We start from the raw sequence: 16,841 nt of genomic DNA, 5'->3' as shown, positions 1-16,841 counted from the left end.
GCCCTCTAGGGCTCTGCAGTGATTATACACCCTTACCCCACCACTTAGATACTTAAGAACTGACTAAGGGAAACTGAGGCACCCCCACAATATTCAGAGGAAACATTAAGAACAGTCCCACTTCGTCACAGATGCCCTGAAAGTTCCCCAGGCAACTGTTCTCAGAAACTTTGGCAAGAGAAGTTTCAGGGGAGTGGAGAGGGCTGAAGCCAGACTGGTGTTATCCTGGCTGGAGTTAGAGGAGAGGGACTCCAAGAGACACATTCAAAGAGTCTGGAAGTGAAGGCTGAACTGGTGAGGGGGCAGCAGATAGAGAGGTGCGTGTTGGTGTTGGTGGTGTTGAAGGGATGTTTTTGATGATGTGGGAAGACCAGATCATGGTGATATTGTGTGGGAGAGGAGCTGAGAAGTTACTACATAGTAACTGAGTAGTTAAGGAGGAGTATCAGGTGCTATACTGTTTGAGGAGTCTGATCTCGCTATGACCTTCATGTGTGCCTGCCTCCTCACTCTATGAGCTCTTCCTTTCAGCTGCCAAGAAGTAGACACAGTCATCTCCTCTCTGAGGCCTGGTCTACACCTAAAAGGTATTGGCTATAATACTTTGGATTAATTTCATTTGTTGGGTTTAGTGTGCACAGGGTTGGTGGCCTGTGATATACAGGAGGTCATACTAGATTACCTGGTGGTCCTTTCTGGCCTTAAAGTCTCTGATTCTTTAATTTACCCAACAAAGCCAGAACCAGAGGCAACAGCTGGGAGTTGAAGCTAGACAAATTCACACTGGGAATAAGGTACAAATAGTTAACAGTGAGAGTAACTGGAACATTGAAACAGCTTCCCAAGAGATGTGGCAGATTCTCATTCACTTGCCGTCTTTACATCAAGACTGGATTTGTTTCTAAAAGATACACTATAGTCCAACCAGAAGTTATTGAGCTCAGTGTAGGAGTCACTGGATTGCATGGCCTGTGCTATGCAGGAGGTCAGACTAGCTGATCAAAATGGCCCCTTCTGGCCTTAAATTTCATTAATCTATGGTGATGAGCATCCCAACACGCATCTTCATAAGACACAGATGTCAGGGTCTTTTGTATTCACCCAGAGCTGGGGACAAGAAGGAGCTTAGGCCCTGTAAAGGGAGTAGTGATGGCTAAAGGAGTGACATCATGCGGGAGACCAAAACATGAGGACATTTGCTTCTGGAGTAACCAACTACTGGAGTCAGATCCTTGCCATTTGGAGGAAGCTGTGTGATGGGTCTGTAGAAGATGGAGGCATCATACCCCAATATGCTTCACCAAGGGACATCCTCCACAAGTAGGGATCAGTGCAATGGCAAAGGAAGAAGCCACCATTTGGCACCAGATACGTTGTAGGAAGGAGATCCTGTGGACCAGTGGGGAAGAAAGCCCTCACTGGAGTCTGGCTTGTTCACTCTGAACTCAGTAAATTCCTACATGCCGTTTGGGATTACATTGCAAGTGGATGGGGTTACAGGCAGGGTGGGATACAGGAGCAGTGTTCTTCGTGGAACCTTGCTCTCTTCAACAAAGGGTTATGGTCCTCTTTCTAGGCTTGGAAGAGACAATTTCCCTTCCTTGGTACCAGCCTCACCAACACATTCATTTATAGCAATCTACAAAGAAGCAGGATGTGCAATCAGTTGGCCAGAGTGGAGAGGTACCTATTTTCAAGTTAACATATTAACACATTAAGTTTACACAAAGTTAATTTATATGGGTGTTTCCTCCCATTCACATACAAACACTCTCTCATGAGTATGGTAGTGCTTTCAATCCGGGCCAGCCTGGTTTAGAGCAGGCTATAGGCTAGAGCCTGGGTGCTGCTTTCACCTTGCAGTGAGGATGCAGGCTAATACTCCAGTGTTGATAATCTTCCAATGTCTTCTCACAAGTCCCTGTTTGCTCAGAACAGGCAAGTTTCCCCATAATTCACTTTAAAGTGATTCGGCTGACTGCAGCATTAAAGACCATGGGATCTGTCCCCAGAAACACACAGAGAAGTGCAGCATCAGTGAGGACACAGTAATTTGGGTATGGTTTGCAGTGTGGCTGCTCCCATCCTGACAAGGCTAACTGGGGAGCTCAGGCCCAAGTGCTGATCAACTGAGCTAATTCTTCAGTGAAGACACCCCCCCTTTGGACAGCTCTCTTTGGCCCGGTTTCTGTCTTTCTTCGACTGTCCTACTAACATACACTGCTGAAGTATCATGAGCTCCAAAGGTTAAAAAATTATAGGTTAGAGCCCAAAAATCATGAAGCTTTAAAAAAAGGATTATATCATATTTCTGGATCTGTCTTTTCTTTGTTGATTCCTCCCCCCGTCTCACCCCCAGTACGTGTGTGTGATAATTAGAGTTGCCAGCTGTGAATACCAGGGTGCAATCCAGATCAATGAGTAGCTGTGTCATCCCACCCTGCAATATGGGGTGCTGCTGTAGCCTCCAACCTGGACTGCTCACAAACAGCCTCCAGCATGTAAATCACTCCCAGCTACATCTGTGTCTGCTGCAGCCAGCCAGCCAGTCACACCTTGGCTCTTCCCAGCCTAGGTTATGCTGCATGGTGACCCCAACACAATTCCAGTCTTAGGTTTTCCTCCAGAAACGTATGTTCTGTACTGCCCAGCTCTCTCCTGGACAGTACAAATATGTTAAGTCCCTTATTCATTTAACAGAACAATACACACACAATTTGTTACCCCAAATGAAGTTACCCAGACACTTCAACTTGAACACACAGGATTAGATAAAATAGTAAAACAAGTTCATTAACTACAAAGAGCGAGATTTTAAGTAAGTACAAGTAATAAGGCTTTAAAGTAGGAAGTGGTTACAAGAAAAATAAAGATAAAACACATACTGGTGCCTAACTTAATGAACTATGTTAGATTCAAAGCAAAGTTTTCTCACTACACGCTTTCAGCAGTCTTACTGACCAAACTCGTACGGTCAGGACTCCCTACCACCCCCAGAGTCCAGCTGCCACTTCCTTTGTCTATTCAGGTGCAGTGAATGTGATGGGCAGTGTGAGAGAGAGAAAGGGGTGCCTTGGGGTATTTGCATTTCCTTTTTATAGTTTCAGTCCCCCTCTTGAAAAACATTTCCAGCTGAGAACCAGGAGCCTATGTGGAAGGATAGTCTCTATTGGTTTTTTAACCTGTTTGAACTTCCTTTGTTTTCCCTTCCTGCTTGAAGACTCTGTTTCCTGCTTGGATGCAAATTAAGGCTAGCACATATTCCTTCCTTTATTTAGGACAGACCTGACTTCTGCCTGGGCAGGGCTATGGGGTTTGGAATGTGTGTTAATAATACCAGAGAGGGGAATCTTATAATTTCACATACAATGTTGCCATACATATTTTACCAGGACAATACTGACCAGCAAATTATGATTTTTCAAATGATACCTTACAAGGTGTAAGCCTGGCTTAACATATGTGACTTGCCTCATTTCTTAGTAGGCATGACTCGGAAGGTGAATAGAAGGTTAAGTTATAAGTAGGGGCTTGACAAACTGTATGCTTGAGTCAGGATAGTGCTAACTAAGATAAGCAGCAAAACTCAGAGCTAGAGACAATGGACAAGATAAAGCTGGAATGTAAAGATCAGGTCCCCTGTGACCAGCACGTGGATAGAGCATGCTGTATAGGGACTGGTTCCTGCAAAGTAACCAATCCAATAACAAAATGTGTGATTTAATGTAGAGAAAATACAATGTAATGTGTTAATGTATATAAAGGAAGAGTTTTTCTGTGTAACTCTGGATCTGTGGTATGCCCTATACCCACCCCTACCTTTGAGTCTGAGCAACACAGTAGCTTTGCTGTAGGTCAAATAAAGGAACCTGAATGATGAAATCCAGAATAGAACTGAAAGTTTTGGATCCCAGAGAACTGGATGAAATGTTCTCCCAGAACTGGAAAAGGTGTTCTGGATAAGCCAAGTGGAAAAGGTCTCAGAGGGAATCTCAACAAAAGGCATGCTTTGTGTAAGATTATTAGAATAGTGTGTAGGACGTAAATACAGGGGTGTATTCAGTCACACCAACTCTTCCAGATTTATTGAGGGAGGTGATTCTGTTCCCAGCAGCCGGAGCTCTCACTGCTGTCTGATGGTGCAGAACTTTCAGCTTTTCTTCAGACTCCCGAATCCCAGGAATTAATTCTGTCTCTCCCACCTGACACCTACCTAATCCCCAGCCCTGCCACTAATTATATGCCCCCACTGCATGTCAATGCTTGCCCAATATCCACACCCCCACCCCGCTCAGCAATTAATTCTGCTCCCCAGACTTCAAATCAATTCTGCCCCCACATCTGACAGTCACCCAGGCCCAGCATCAGCCCTGTGCCCCCTCTAGCCTCCACCTCTGCTTCTCCTGCAGTTCTTGGGGGATCGTCACAGCCTGCTCACAGGCTTTGGAGGGTCAACTGCAGCTGACCACTCTTCACTCCCCCTCCTCCTTTTCCCAGGCCTGGTACTGCAGGATTCGGGGACAGAAGAGGAGGGAGCAGAGTGACCCATTACATGGGGAGCTGCCCTGAACTGCTGGGCTCTTTCTGCTCCTTCTCCCTGTTCTACTACCCAAAAGTATTCTCTGGCTCCCATGGCAGCGGGGAGAGTTCTGCCTGCCCCTACTTCCTGAGCAGAGAAGCCAATCGGAAGCACAGGCTGGACTGGAAATGTGCGATAGCGGGTGTTTCTCAATAATGCTAGCCTGGCTCCAGCAGGGGTCAGAATTGGGTTATTAGATAAAATGGCCAGAGCTGGCAATTATTTTGAACTCAGACACCCATTAACAGATTTCCTTGTAAATTCTCATAAAAATTATTCTCTATGCAAAGAGTAAGTGCTGTAGGTTTGGGGGGGATACAACTATTTAACCAAAGTGGTTAAATCCTTGGTTTAAATGTTAAATTCAGCTCAACCTTAGCTATGGAGTGATGATCAGTGCTTTCATAACTGTGTCTGAATGATGTACTACTGTCCATTTCACCTGCCCTCAGCTGCAGAGTGAATCTCTTCGATAGTTGACTTTGGTTTCCTCTCCTCTCTCTGGAAAACTGTTATCATGTGCAGGCAGAGTTACGAGGCAGAAATTTCCAGGTATGCATTAGTCAGTGTTTCTGCATTTTATAAGGCTGTTTCTCCTGTTGCTTTTCTCTTAGATGCTGCTTCTAAGCACGCTGCACAAGGATTTTTTGATTGTCTTAGAGCTGAAGTGGAAGAATTTGATGTTTGTATCAGCACTGTGAGTCCAACATTCATCCGTTCATACCATGTTCAACCAGAGCCTGGCAACTGGGAGGCCTCCATTTGGAAATGTAAGATTCAAAGAGCAAATGAGAACCAAAGGAGCAATAGAAGTAGAAGATAGGGAGGTAGGGGGTGGGTGAATAGAAGGGAGACAAGAGGAGTGTGTTTCAAAGTGGATCAAAGCTGATCAAAATGTTCTAGAGAAATGTTAGTGCATGACAGCAGAGTCCACATTTTAGTGCAAGGTAGATTTACATCCCACCTTGCTGTGAGCTAAGGGTACATCTACCCAGCCTGTGGAAGTGAGCTTCTCAGCCCAGGTGAACAGCTCTAAAACTAGATGTATTGACAGCTCTTTGAAGTTGCAGTTTGGGCTGGAGCCTGGGCTCTGAAGCCCACTCCCATCCTTAGACATACGGTAAGTGTTCATTGAGACAGGCCCCCAGAGAGAACAGATGATGGGGGCAGAATAAAAGAGAGATTGCATAAGACATGTGAGCAGTGTAGGGAGAGGAGGAAGACATGGGAGAGTGTAACAGAGTGTGTGAAAAGAAAGGCACCAGGCAGGGGAGTGAAAGCGAGGGAGCTGTGATGGGTAAAGGAAGTGGAGATGGGGAAAGGTGTGATGGGAGCATGGAAGAGAAGGCCAGCAAGAAGGGCAGGTGAGGAAGGGAAGGACAGTGGAGGAGGAGTATGACTGAGGTATTGAGAAGAATCAGTGAATGAGTTCACTTGGGTGAGAGAAAAGACCATGCAACTTTACTCACCATTCTGCCAGACGAGTATTCAACTGGGAAAGCTTTTGCAGCCAGTTGATCTGTTTCTGTATTGCCAACCCAAAGCACCGAGTCAGACCCCCAGAAATCATGAGAATGACTTAAAAATCATAAGATTTTTTTAAAAGTACTTGGGTCTGTTTCTTTCTCACCTGGTCTTAGTCTTTAGTTTTCACTCAGTTCACCTTTTCAGGCTTTTCCTCATGTCAGGTGGGCTAAAAACTGGGAGTTTGGTGGTCCATGTGTGAGATGAATTTGGTGGGTCTCAACTCTGATGACAAAAGCTCCCCACTGTACTTTGCATTAATGCGGGGGCTCCCAAACTTTTTGCCAGTATGACCCCATTTTAGCGATTTATCCTCCTGGGACCACAGACAGCAAGGAAGATGCCATTTTGAACAGCAAAATGGCATTCTCCACACAGTGTGTCTTCACATGTACTGTTTCATGTAGTCCATTGGTTCGACAATGATGTTTTCATGCTATCTCTTTTTGTGGATTCTGGAGTGACTCTGAAGTCCAAAGTGTGACACGCATGCCTGTGAGCGGATTGAGCAAAGTCATTGGTGAGTGTCTTGGTAGCTATAGCAGTGGTATGAAGCTTTTTCCCTTGCAGCTGACAGTCAATTATTTCTGTCCTCTTCAAAGGTTTGGAAAGCTCTCAGTGTTGTGTGTCACTATGCTGATCTATTTGATCAGCCTTCTCGAGATCATCCGGTTTTATTGCACCAAAGTGTGTGCTGTTCTTGATACTGTCCTTGTAGTGCTTTCTGGGGTGGCCTTGATTCCAAAGTCCTTGTGCCAATTATCCATAGAAATTTTTTCTGGGGAGTCAATGTTCAGGCATCCTAATGATGTGTCCAACCCAGCGTAGCTGGGCTTTTATCAGCATGGCCTAAATGCTTGTGGCATTTGACTTTTGGAGAACCTCCAGGTTGGTAATTTTGTCTTGCCAGCAGATCCCCATAATGGCATGCAGAGATTGCATATGGAAGACCTCTAGCTGTTTGATATGCCATTTGTATGGTGTCCAGGTCTCACAGCCGTAGAGGAGAGATGTGATCACAAAAGTATTGTAAAGTTTTATTTTTGTTGAGAGGGTTATGTTGTGGGACTTCAGGACTTCGTTACATAGCTTTCCTAATGACTGAGAAACTTTCTGTATCCTGTTCATGATCTCTTTATCAAGAGATCCATCATTGGAGACATTGCTGCTGATATAGGTAAAATTGTTGATTTGATTTAGTTGGGTTCCACTAATGGAGGTGCTCGGGGATATGGCCTGGAGGGGTGAAGATGACTGATGCAACACCACAGTTTTCTCCAGATCGATTGTGAGGCCAAACAATTTTGATGCTTCAACGAAGCGATCTACGATGCACTGGAGATCTCCCTCTGTTTGTGCTAGGAGGGCACAATCATCCGCAAAGAGTGCTTCTCTTATTAGTAGTTCTGTTACTTTTATTTTTGCTCTAAGCCTTATAAGATTGAAGACTGAACCATCCTGTCTGTATCTGATGTTTATGCGTCTGTTGAGCCTGTTTGTAGCATGGTTGAGAACTTGGGTGAAGAAAAGATTGAACAATACAGGGGCAAGGACACAGCCTTGTTTGACTCCATTTGAAATGGGAAAGGAATCTGAGAGATCTCCATTAAAAAGTACCTGACTTTGCATCCCCTTATGGAATAAATGAATGATCTTTACCAGTTTTGGTGGGCGACCAAATTTTCTGAGAATCATCCATAATCTTCCTCTGTTGACTGTATCAAATGCCTTTGTCAAATCAATGAAGATGCAGAACAGATCCATGTTTTGTTTGACACATTTTTCTTATATTTGCCTGATACTAAAAATCATGTTGAAGGTGCTACAACCAGGCCTGAATCTGCACTGAGCCTCAGGTAGATTGGCTTCTGAGACAGACGAGATCTGTCAGTGCAGGAGGATATGAGCAAAGATTTTTTCAGAGACAGACAGGAGAGATATGCCACAGTAGTTATCACAGATCATTTTGCTACCTTTATTTTTAAATGAAGGAATAATTATGGCATCTTTGAAATCTTGTGGTATTTCTTCGTTCTCCCAGATGTCAGCAAGGATCTTTTGGAGTGCTGTTGCCATCTTTGGACCAGCAGATTTATATATTTCTGCCAGTATTCCGTCTCTGCTTCTGGACTTTCCTGAGTTCATCATACTGGTTGCCTTTTCTGTTTCTTCAAGTGAGAGTGGTGAGTCAAGGTGGTGTTGAATAGGCTTTTGAAGCACTTGTTTCAATTGAGGATGTATGGGGTGTAAGGGAGAGGTAATACCTTTAAGTGATTCCAACTGCCGCACTCTTTGCCTGGTTCTTTTCCTCTCTGGTCTTCAGTGTACACCCAGCTCTCACCTATGGCTGCCACACCCTGGTAAACTGCCTCGGCAGGTGGGCTGAACCAGGTGAGGATAACCGGAAGTGTGGAAACTGATGGTGATTTAGGGATTGCCCTCCCAAGCATATGAAGACTGTTCTGGTAGCCAAGGCGAAAGAGACCATATAGTGTTCCAATGGCTTGAAAAGCAGTGCAGCAACGCATTGTGGAAGGTGACAGGCATGATGGGGCACTAAAGAAGTCATGGCTATCCACTTCAGCTAAAGAAGCCTACAGTTGTAACAGCCTTTGTGCCACTGGGCCAAGCTTCAGCAGCTGAGAGAATGGGATTGTCCCAGTGCAACGACTCCCATTTTAATCAGCCTCACACACGCGTCATTCATGCACATCTCTCTTCACAAGTCCCATGGCGATGGAGTGGCAAAGCAACAGGTGAAGATGATTACTGGCAGGGTAGCCACAAGCCTGCATGGAGGCAGCCTGGGACTTTGGTCACCCATCCCTGACCCAAGGGCAGCAGAGAAGCTCAGCAACTCCCCAGGCAATGGAGCGATCCTTTTTAGGATTGCACTGCTCTTCCTTTGTACGGGAAGGGGCTAGAAAAGGTGCCTCAAACTTTGCCTGCCCAAATCATATCTGGCCAGCTTACCACAGCTGGTGGATCAGCCTCAGTGCTGTTGAAAACCAAAGATAACTAAAAAGCACTAAAGATTGCTGCTTGGAACTTCAGGACTATGATAGATAAAGACAATACCTCTCGATCTGAAAGAAGAACAGCTCTCCTTTCAAAAGAGCTAGCCCAGTATGACATTGACATTGTAGCCCTCAGTGAAACTAGTTTGGCAGAAGAGGGCATTATTACAACAACCAGCTGGGGGTTACACCTTCTTTTGGAAGGGAAAAGAACCACATAAAGATAGAATCTATGGAGTGGGAATTACCATCAAGACCAAACTCTTGCAGTGTCTTGAAGACTTCCCAATAGGCATCAACTAAAGACTCATGAAACTGCGGTTACCCCTAAATAAGTTGTGATTTGCTACCATCCCACAGTTTTGGAACCAATGCACTAATGGGTCAACTCAGCAGAGATGCCAAGAACTGTCTGGGCCGTGGGGACTGAGCTATCCCTGGGGACCTGTGATGGGGGGTGCATACCCTGCATTAGGCAGGAAAAGGTTAATCCCACACTATGGGTGGAAGAAATCATGCCCTTCAGATCCTGCTGGGCATGCTCCAACTGCTGTGCTAGTATAAAGGAGAGTAGCCCAGCTAAGTCTGGGCTGACAGCCAAGGAAGAAGGATACTTTGGGAGGCTCCAGCCCAGGAACTGTTATAACCCTTGCCTGCGGGAGCCAGATACCCTGATACCCAGATTGGAGACCTGTTACTTACTGCTGACCAGCAGGAGTCGGAGTCCCAGGGAGATACCTGTGCCAAGGAGCCCAGAGACCCCAACACCATGTGGATTACAGCTTCAGAAATCATGGTAGGAAGTATCCCAGGGAGGTGCAGTGAGTGGTATCTCCCACCCGTGTGAGGTCAGCAGGTTGGATTCCCTGCTGACCTAGTGGCGGACAACTCCGCCACTGTTAGGGCCCTGGGCTGGGACCTGGTGGAGTTGGGTGGGCCCAGGTCCCCCTACCCTAGCTGCCACTGCCCTTTGGTGGTGGCCCCCCAGATCTAGCCACTAGGCCACACTGCCCTGTACTCGGGAGCTGCTGTATTGTCTCTGGTCATTAGGCCATGCAGCCCAGAACTCAAGGGCAGCCACTGTATTGACGCTGGCCGCTGGGCCGCGCTACTGTGAGGCCCAGGACAGTCTGGTAGACTGTAAGTGTGGTGCCACCAACCTATGATCCACCCCAAAGGGGGATGGAGGGTACAGACACTGCCACAGGCCCCTAGAACAGTTGTTCTCAAATGGGATATGTGCACCACTGGGGGTACGCAGAGGTCTTCCAGGGATTAGGTAAACTAATTGTCTATTTTACAATAGAGTACACGAAAAGCACTAACGAAGTCAGTACGAACTAAAATGTCATACAGACAATGACTTGTGTATACTGCTCTATATTCTATACCAGTGTTTCTCAAGCCGGGGGGCTGCCGTTTATCTTATAATTACATGGTAAAAATGAAAAAGTAAGTAATTTTTTCACCACTTTTGTATTTTTATATCTGATTTTGTAAGCAAGTAGTTTTTAAGTGAAGTGAAACTTGGGTGTACGCAAGACAAATCAGACTCCTCAAAGGAGTACAGTAGTCTGCAAATGTTGAGAACCACTGCCCTAGAGGAAGTTCTCCCCTAACTCAGGGCTGAGCCATGCTGCCAGGGCAGTGTGTGGGGAAGTTTTCCCTCATGCTGCCCTATAGATAAACAAAGGGCAGGGCTATAGGAACAGAAACCCTCTCAGCTGGTGCCACAGCGTCTCCATGTGGCAGAAAGCAAATGCCTGCTTGATCCCCATGGCCCAGCTGGCTGCATGAGCTCGGCTGGGTGCTGGAGAATGATGGGGCAGTCAGATATGTGAGTATCTGGTGTGATGCACAGCATTTGGCTGCCCTGATTCTCTGACATGCCATCTGGGCATGGCTGATGCACGGGGTCCTTCCCCAAAGTGTTGTGATTCTGTGAACGCATGAAATCCAAAGGCAGCCTTCCTCTGTCCGAACCCACCCTTTGTGTCAGTGTTCTGTCTGTATCCCAGAAAGCAGGGCTGGCACTAGACTTCCTGGTGCTCTAGGAAGATCTTCCCTGGCAGAAACTGTTGTGGCTGCTAGCAGGCATCAAAGCCACAGGGAGTTGCATTGGTGCAGCCGTTCCCAGGCATGGCTCCCGCCTCTGGGGAAGAGCAGCTCCCACTCCCCAGCTGCCACTGTAGGGGAGATGTGGGGGCTGGATTGAAACCATGCTGGTGTGGTGACTCTGGGCTGGATTGTCAATGGAATTTAGATGTCTAAAAATGCAAATAGGTGCCTAGAGGGATTTTCAAAAGCACCTAAACACCTGTCAGAAATTCCAGGAGGTTCACAGCAGCAGCTGTGCACCTCTGCAAGCTTACAGCAGTGTGAACCACCCCTTCAACTCTACAGGGTGTTCTCCTTCAACAGTGGTGTCAGCGCTGAGTGCCTATGGTGTGCAACAAGTTTGGCTCCTCAAATGTACCTGTAACAGCACAGTGTGCCTATGCCATGCACTGAACCTGCCCATTCTCAGCTTGTCAGCCTGGTCTCAGCATTGTGTGTTAGTAGCAGGCAATCAGCCAATATTTTAAAAACAGGTTTTCTGAGGGAGGGGCTATATTTCTGTATCCCTGACTAAATAACCCCAAATTTGCAAATAATTCTACACCAGGCTTTCAACTGACAGCAGTCTTCAGGCCAGTCAGACTATTCATGTGGATTTTAGAGCACTTTGAAAAATCAAAGCTCTGAACAGATGGCTCTGCTCAACCTTAGCTATCATGCTGCAAGGCCTGCATCAGAATTAACTGTTCTAAGCCTGCTTCTCTCCTCCTAGGTTTGTCCCTCTAGTCCTCCACCATTCTCTCCTGAGAGTTGAAGTTCCAACAATGTGCTCAGTCTTGCCTCCTGTCCATAAAACATGGATCATCCAGGCAGGAACAAGAAAAAAGCCATATGATAGGTCTCTCTAGGTGCGTAGATGGTTTCCCCTACTGCGATGTCTGGGGGCCTCAAGTGATCAGTCACAGTTCAGACGGTGAATACCTGAATGAGCAAGTATAGGGAGGAGTTCATGTGCAATGAATTTGAATTTGGTCAAACAGAATATGCATTGAACAGTTTACATATAGCAAAGAAATTCATAAAAGGTGATCTCTGGCTATAGATAATTCATGATAATTAAAAGGGTCTAAAATTCACAAAATCCATTTGTTGCTGCTTGAGACAGGCCCCTCCCTAGTAGCTTTATTTCAAATGGTCATCCAAAAGATAGGACAGAGCAGAGCTTGGGCTTTGTTGCTAGCTCCAAATTAAACATGCTATTTCTTCTATTAGGACCTCCTCTGTGGTGCTATCTTTTGCCCTTTACACAATAGTAACAGTAGAAGAAACCATACAGGGACAGTGGGACCCAAATGTACTAAATATACACAACATCATGTAAAGTCTAGTTACAGACACACTGCTTCTTTGGCTGGCTTCTAAACCACCACTAGATCAAGGCCAGAAGGGACCATTCTGATAATCTAGTCTGACCTCCTGCCTAGCACAGGCCAGGGAACTCCACCTGGTGGTTCTTGCATCCAGCCCATAACAATTTCTGGTTGAACGTTTGAGCAAAAATGGCTCAACCACTTTTAAGAGAGAATAGAAAGAAAAAAGACATGCTTGGGAATGTGGCATGTTCTCCATCACCCAGGGTCTTTAAACTGAGACTGGATATCTTCTTGTAAGAGATCCACTCTAGCTCAACCCGGATGTTATAGCAGAGGTGGGCAAACTACAGCCCGCGGGCTACATCCAGCCCGCAGGACCGTCTTGCCTTGCCCCTGAGCTCCCGGCCGGGAGGCTAGCCCCCGGCTCCTCCCCTGCTGTCCCCCTCGGCAGCCTCAGTGCACCACCAACACTCTGGCCCACCGCTCCTGCCGGGCAGCATGGATGGCATGGCTGGCTCCGGCCAGGTGGTGGGGCTGCGAGCTCCTGCCGCTCTGAGCAGCATGGTAAGGGGGTGGGCAGCGGTCTGGGGTGCAGTCATGGAACGGGGAACAGTGGATTTTGGATGGGGAGTGGGATCCCGGGGAGGCGGTCAGGGTTGGGGGGTCTCAGGAGGGGACGGAAAGGGGACAAAGAGCAGGGGGTTTGGATGGGTCAGGGGTTCGGAGGGGGGCAGTCAGGAGGTGGGAAGTGGGAGGGGGCAGATGGGGGTGAGGGCCAGGCCATTTGGGGAGGCACATCCTTCCCTACCCGGCCCTCCATAGAGTTTCACAACGCCGATGTGGCCCTCGGGCCAAAAAGTTTGCCCACCCTGTGTTATAGGCTTGATGCAGGAACCTCAGGGTGATGTTCTCTGCCCTGTGTTCTGTAGCATGATCAGAATGCCCCCATCTGGCCTTAAATTTATTAATCTAAAACAGAAAAAGAAAAGAACTGGATGGTGGTTTTGCCACAAGCCCTGTGCCTGGGGTGGCTGGTACCTGTGCTGCAGCAGGAGCAGTGCAGGAAAGGAGCTCTGCCTCCAAAGGGAACAATTTCCTTTCCTGCTTCCCCATTGTTCCCAGGGGTGTAATAATTTCTGCTGTCCTACACCAATTGAATGAGAACACCCTCCACAACAGTTTAGCTGAGCTGGACAATGCAAGGCTCTGCCCATTCTTCACCTACCTGCTCCAGGGCAGAGAGGTAAGCAGTGAACACACTGCAGCTGCTTGCACACCTCAGTTCAATGTCAGGGTGCCTGCAGGGGGGTTGGGATATATGTAGGGAGAGCGGATTGTACACCATAGGTGCCGACTTCCCCTGCTCCCCATGGGTGCTCAACCCCCTCCTCTGCCGCCAGCCCCGTCCCCTCCAACCCCTTCCCCAAAGTCCCCACCCCAACTCCACCCCCTCCCTGCCAATATTCTAACTCTTTTCCCAAATCCCAAATCTCCACCCCGGCCCTGCCTCTTCCCCTGAACGCGTCACATTCCCGCTCCTCCCTCCCCCCTCCCCCGGAGCGTGCTAACGCCGCCAAACAGCTGTTTGGTGGCATCTGGGCAGGAAGTGCTGGGAGGTAGGCAGAGGAGTATGGATGCGGCGCACTCAGGGTGAAGGAGGTGGGGCTGGGGGAGCTTGGCTGCCAGTGGCTGCTGCAGCCCCAGAGCACCCACGGAGTTGGCACCTATGTTGTACACCACTGTATGCTCCTGCTTGTCTGATCATCCTATGTGAGGATCTAGCCAATCGGATTCATTCTATTTCAGTTCATACTAGGGCTGTCAATTAATCCCAGTTAACTCAAGCAAATACTGAAAACAAATTAACCTGATTTTAAAAAGTAATCACTGTTTTAATTCCACTGTTTAATAATAATAGAGTACCAACTGAAATGTATTATAAATATTTTGGATGTTTTTCTATGTGTTCAAATATATTGATTTCAATTACAACACAATACAAAGTGTACAGTGCTTACTTTATATTATTTTATTGCAAATATTTGCACTGTAAAAAAGATAAACAAAAGAAATAGTATTTTTCAATTCACCTCATACAAGTACTGTCGTGCAATCTCTTTATCGTGAAAGTGCAACTTACAAATGTTGAATTATTTTCTTTTACATAACTGAATTAAAAAACAAAACAATGTAAAACTTTAGCACCTACAAGTCCACTCTGTCCTACTTCTTGTTCACCCAATCACTAAGACAAACAAGTTTGTTTACATTTACAGGAGATAACTTTTGTAGCCAGCATTGCAAGGTACTTACATGTCAGATATGCTAAGCATTCATATGCTCCTTCATACTTTGGCCCCCATTCCAGAGGACACACTTCCATGCCGATGATGCTCACTAAAAAAAATGTGTTAATTACATTTGTGACTGAACTCCTTGGGGGAGAATTGTATGTCTCCTGCTCTGTGTTTTACCCTCATTCTGCCATATATGTCTACAGAACCCAATCCACAAAAAGTAAAATCAACCTCCCATTGGTGGCATCTCATTCGGATGATGAAAATGAATGTGTATTTGTCTGCACTGCTTTGGATCATTATTGAGCAGAACCCCCAATCAGCATGGAAGCATGTCTTTTGGAATGGTGGTCGAAGCATGAAGGGGCATACGAATGTTTAGCATATCTGACATGTAAATACCTTGCAACACTAGCTACAAAAGTGCCATGCAAATGCTTGTTCTCACTTTCAGGTGACATTGTAAATAAGAAGCTGGCAGCATTATCTCCCATAAATGTAAATAAACTTGTTTGTCTGGGCAATTGGGTGAACAAGAAGTAGGACTGAGTGGACTTGTAGGCTCTAAAATTTTACATTGTTTTATTTTTGAGTGCAGTTATGTAAAAAAAAATCAACATTTGTAAGTTGCACTTTCACGATAGAGAGATTGCACTACAGTACTTGTATAAGGTGTATTGAAAAATACTATTTCTTTTGTTTATCTTTTTACAGTGCAAATATTTGTAAGAAAATAATATAAAGTAAGCACTGAACACTTTGTATTCTGTGTTATAATTTAAATCAATATATTTGAACATGTAAAAAACATCCAAAATATTCAAATAAATGGTATTCTATTATTAACAGTGTGATAAAAACTGCGATTAATTGTGATTATTTTTTTAATTGTTTAACAGCCCTAATTCATACACATATTCTCCTCCCCCAAACATCCCTCCGCAATAGTATCCCCCGATTGCCAGCTTCTTTTGATATTGACAATATATCACATAAAACGTATATTCCGAACTTTGCATAAAACACCAAAGGCCTGACTCTGATCTCTCTCTCTTGGAATTAGAAGTAATTCCATTGACATCACAGAGCTCTATACAACAGGTGCAAGGACATTCAGAACCAGGCTTTTATTCCTAGCAAAGAAACCAAGACAAACATGTAGGGTTGTGTAGGTTGTGCATATTTCCTGAGAGAAGAGTGAATGCTCAGTGATTATTATGTGGCAGTGAGGAGTTTTCTGGATACCTTAATTTCATTTCCAGACTTTCTAACAGTTTCTAAAGGGCTTTTCCTTAATTTACAGAAATTCTATAGCTGTAAGTGTAATATTTTTAGGTGGTGGTGCTGTTGGTAATGTTACCTGAACTCCATTGAAATATGCTTTTAACCTTCTGCTTATACAAAGCTTCTTGTCTGGAAATTTCTTCAGGGTTTTAATAACATTAAAGATGTGCTCAATGTTGGAAGGGCCTGTAGACTTTCCAACTCACACAAGGATTGTGTGTATGGGAAAAGGGAAGCCAGGAGAAAGAGGGAACAGAAGGAGATTTTTGTAAAATGATTAAATGAGCTGGGGATGGAGGGAGAGAGGAGGGGATGGGTCAGATGGAGGGTGGGAGTGGGCGGAACTGGGGGTTCAAGAAGCAGGTTGGGATCTTCTTAGCACTAATTCACAGCTGGTCTGTCTGTTGCTCCATCACTCCCCAGGTCTGCCTCAGTGAGGCTATACTTTTGTCCTGCTCCACACCATCTGGCTGCTGCTCACTCCTCTCTGGTCTGATTTACAGTCTTTTTCAGAAAGCTGACATATGGCGTGCATCCGATGGAGGTTGCTGAGGAAGTTCTGCGCACAGTGAGCAGAAAGAAACAGGAGGTGTTTATGGCCAACGCCATCCCCAAGGCAGCTCTTTACATTCGCACTTTCTTTCCGGAATTGTTTTTTGCCATAATTGCCTCTGGTGTTAAGGAAAAGCAGAAGGTAGAAGAGAAATGA

The 16,841-nt window shown here is 45.9% G+C and overlaps 1 protein-coding gene across 1 annotated transcript in view; it reads left to right on the top strand.

Moving 5' to 3' along the window:
• DHRS7C (dehydrogenase/reductase 7C) overlaps nt 1–16,841 on the top strand; it is a 31,205-nt gene extending 14,364 nt beyond the window's left edge. Inside the window, exons 5-6 of the mRNA XM_073310718.1 lie at nt 5,194–5,349; nt 16,636–16,841. Of these exons, the coding sequence (XP_073166819.1) occupies nt 5,194–5,349; nt 16,636–16,841 (362 nt within the window). The remainder of the gene's footprint in view (nt 1–5,193; nt 5,350–16,635) is intronic.

Source organism: Lepidochelys kempii, chromosome 14 (assembly GCF_965140265.1).
Source record: "Lepidochelys kempii isolate rLepKem1 chromosome 14, rLepKem1.hap2, whole genome shotgun sequence".
Classification (NCBI taxonomy): domain Eukaryota; kingdom Metazoa; phylum Chordata; order Testudines; family Cheloniidae; genus Lepidochelys; species Lepidochelys kempii.
The sequence above is the reverse complement of the archived record's forward strand: the minus strand, read 5'-3'. Positions and strand labels throughout refer to the sequence as shown.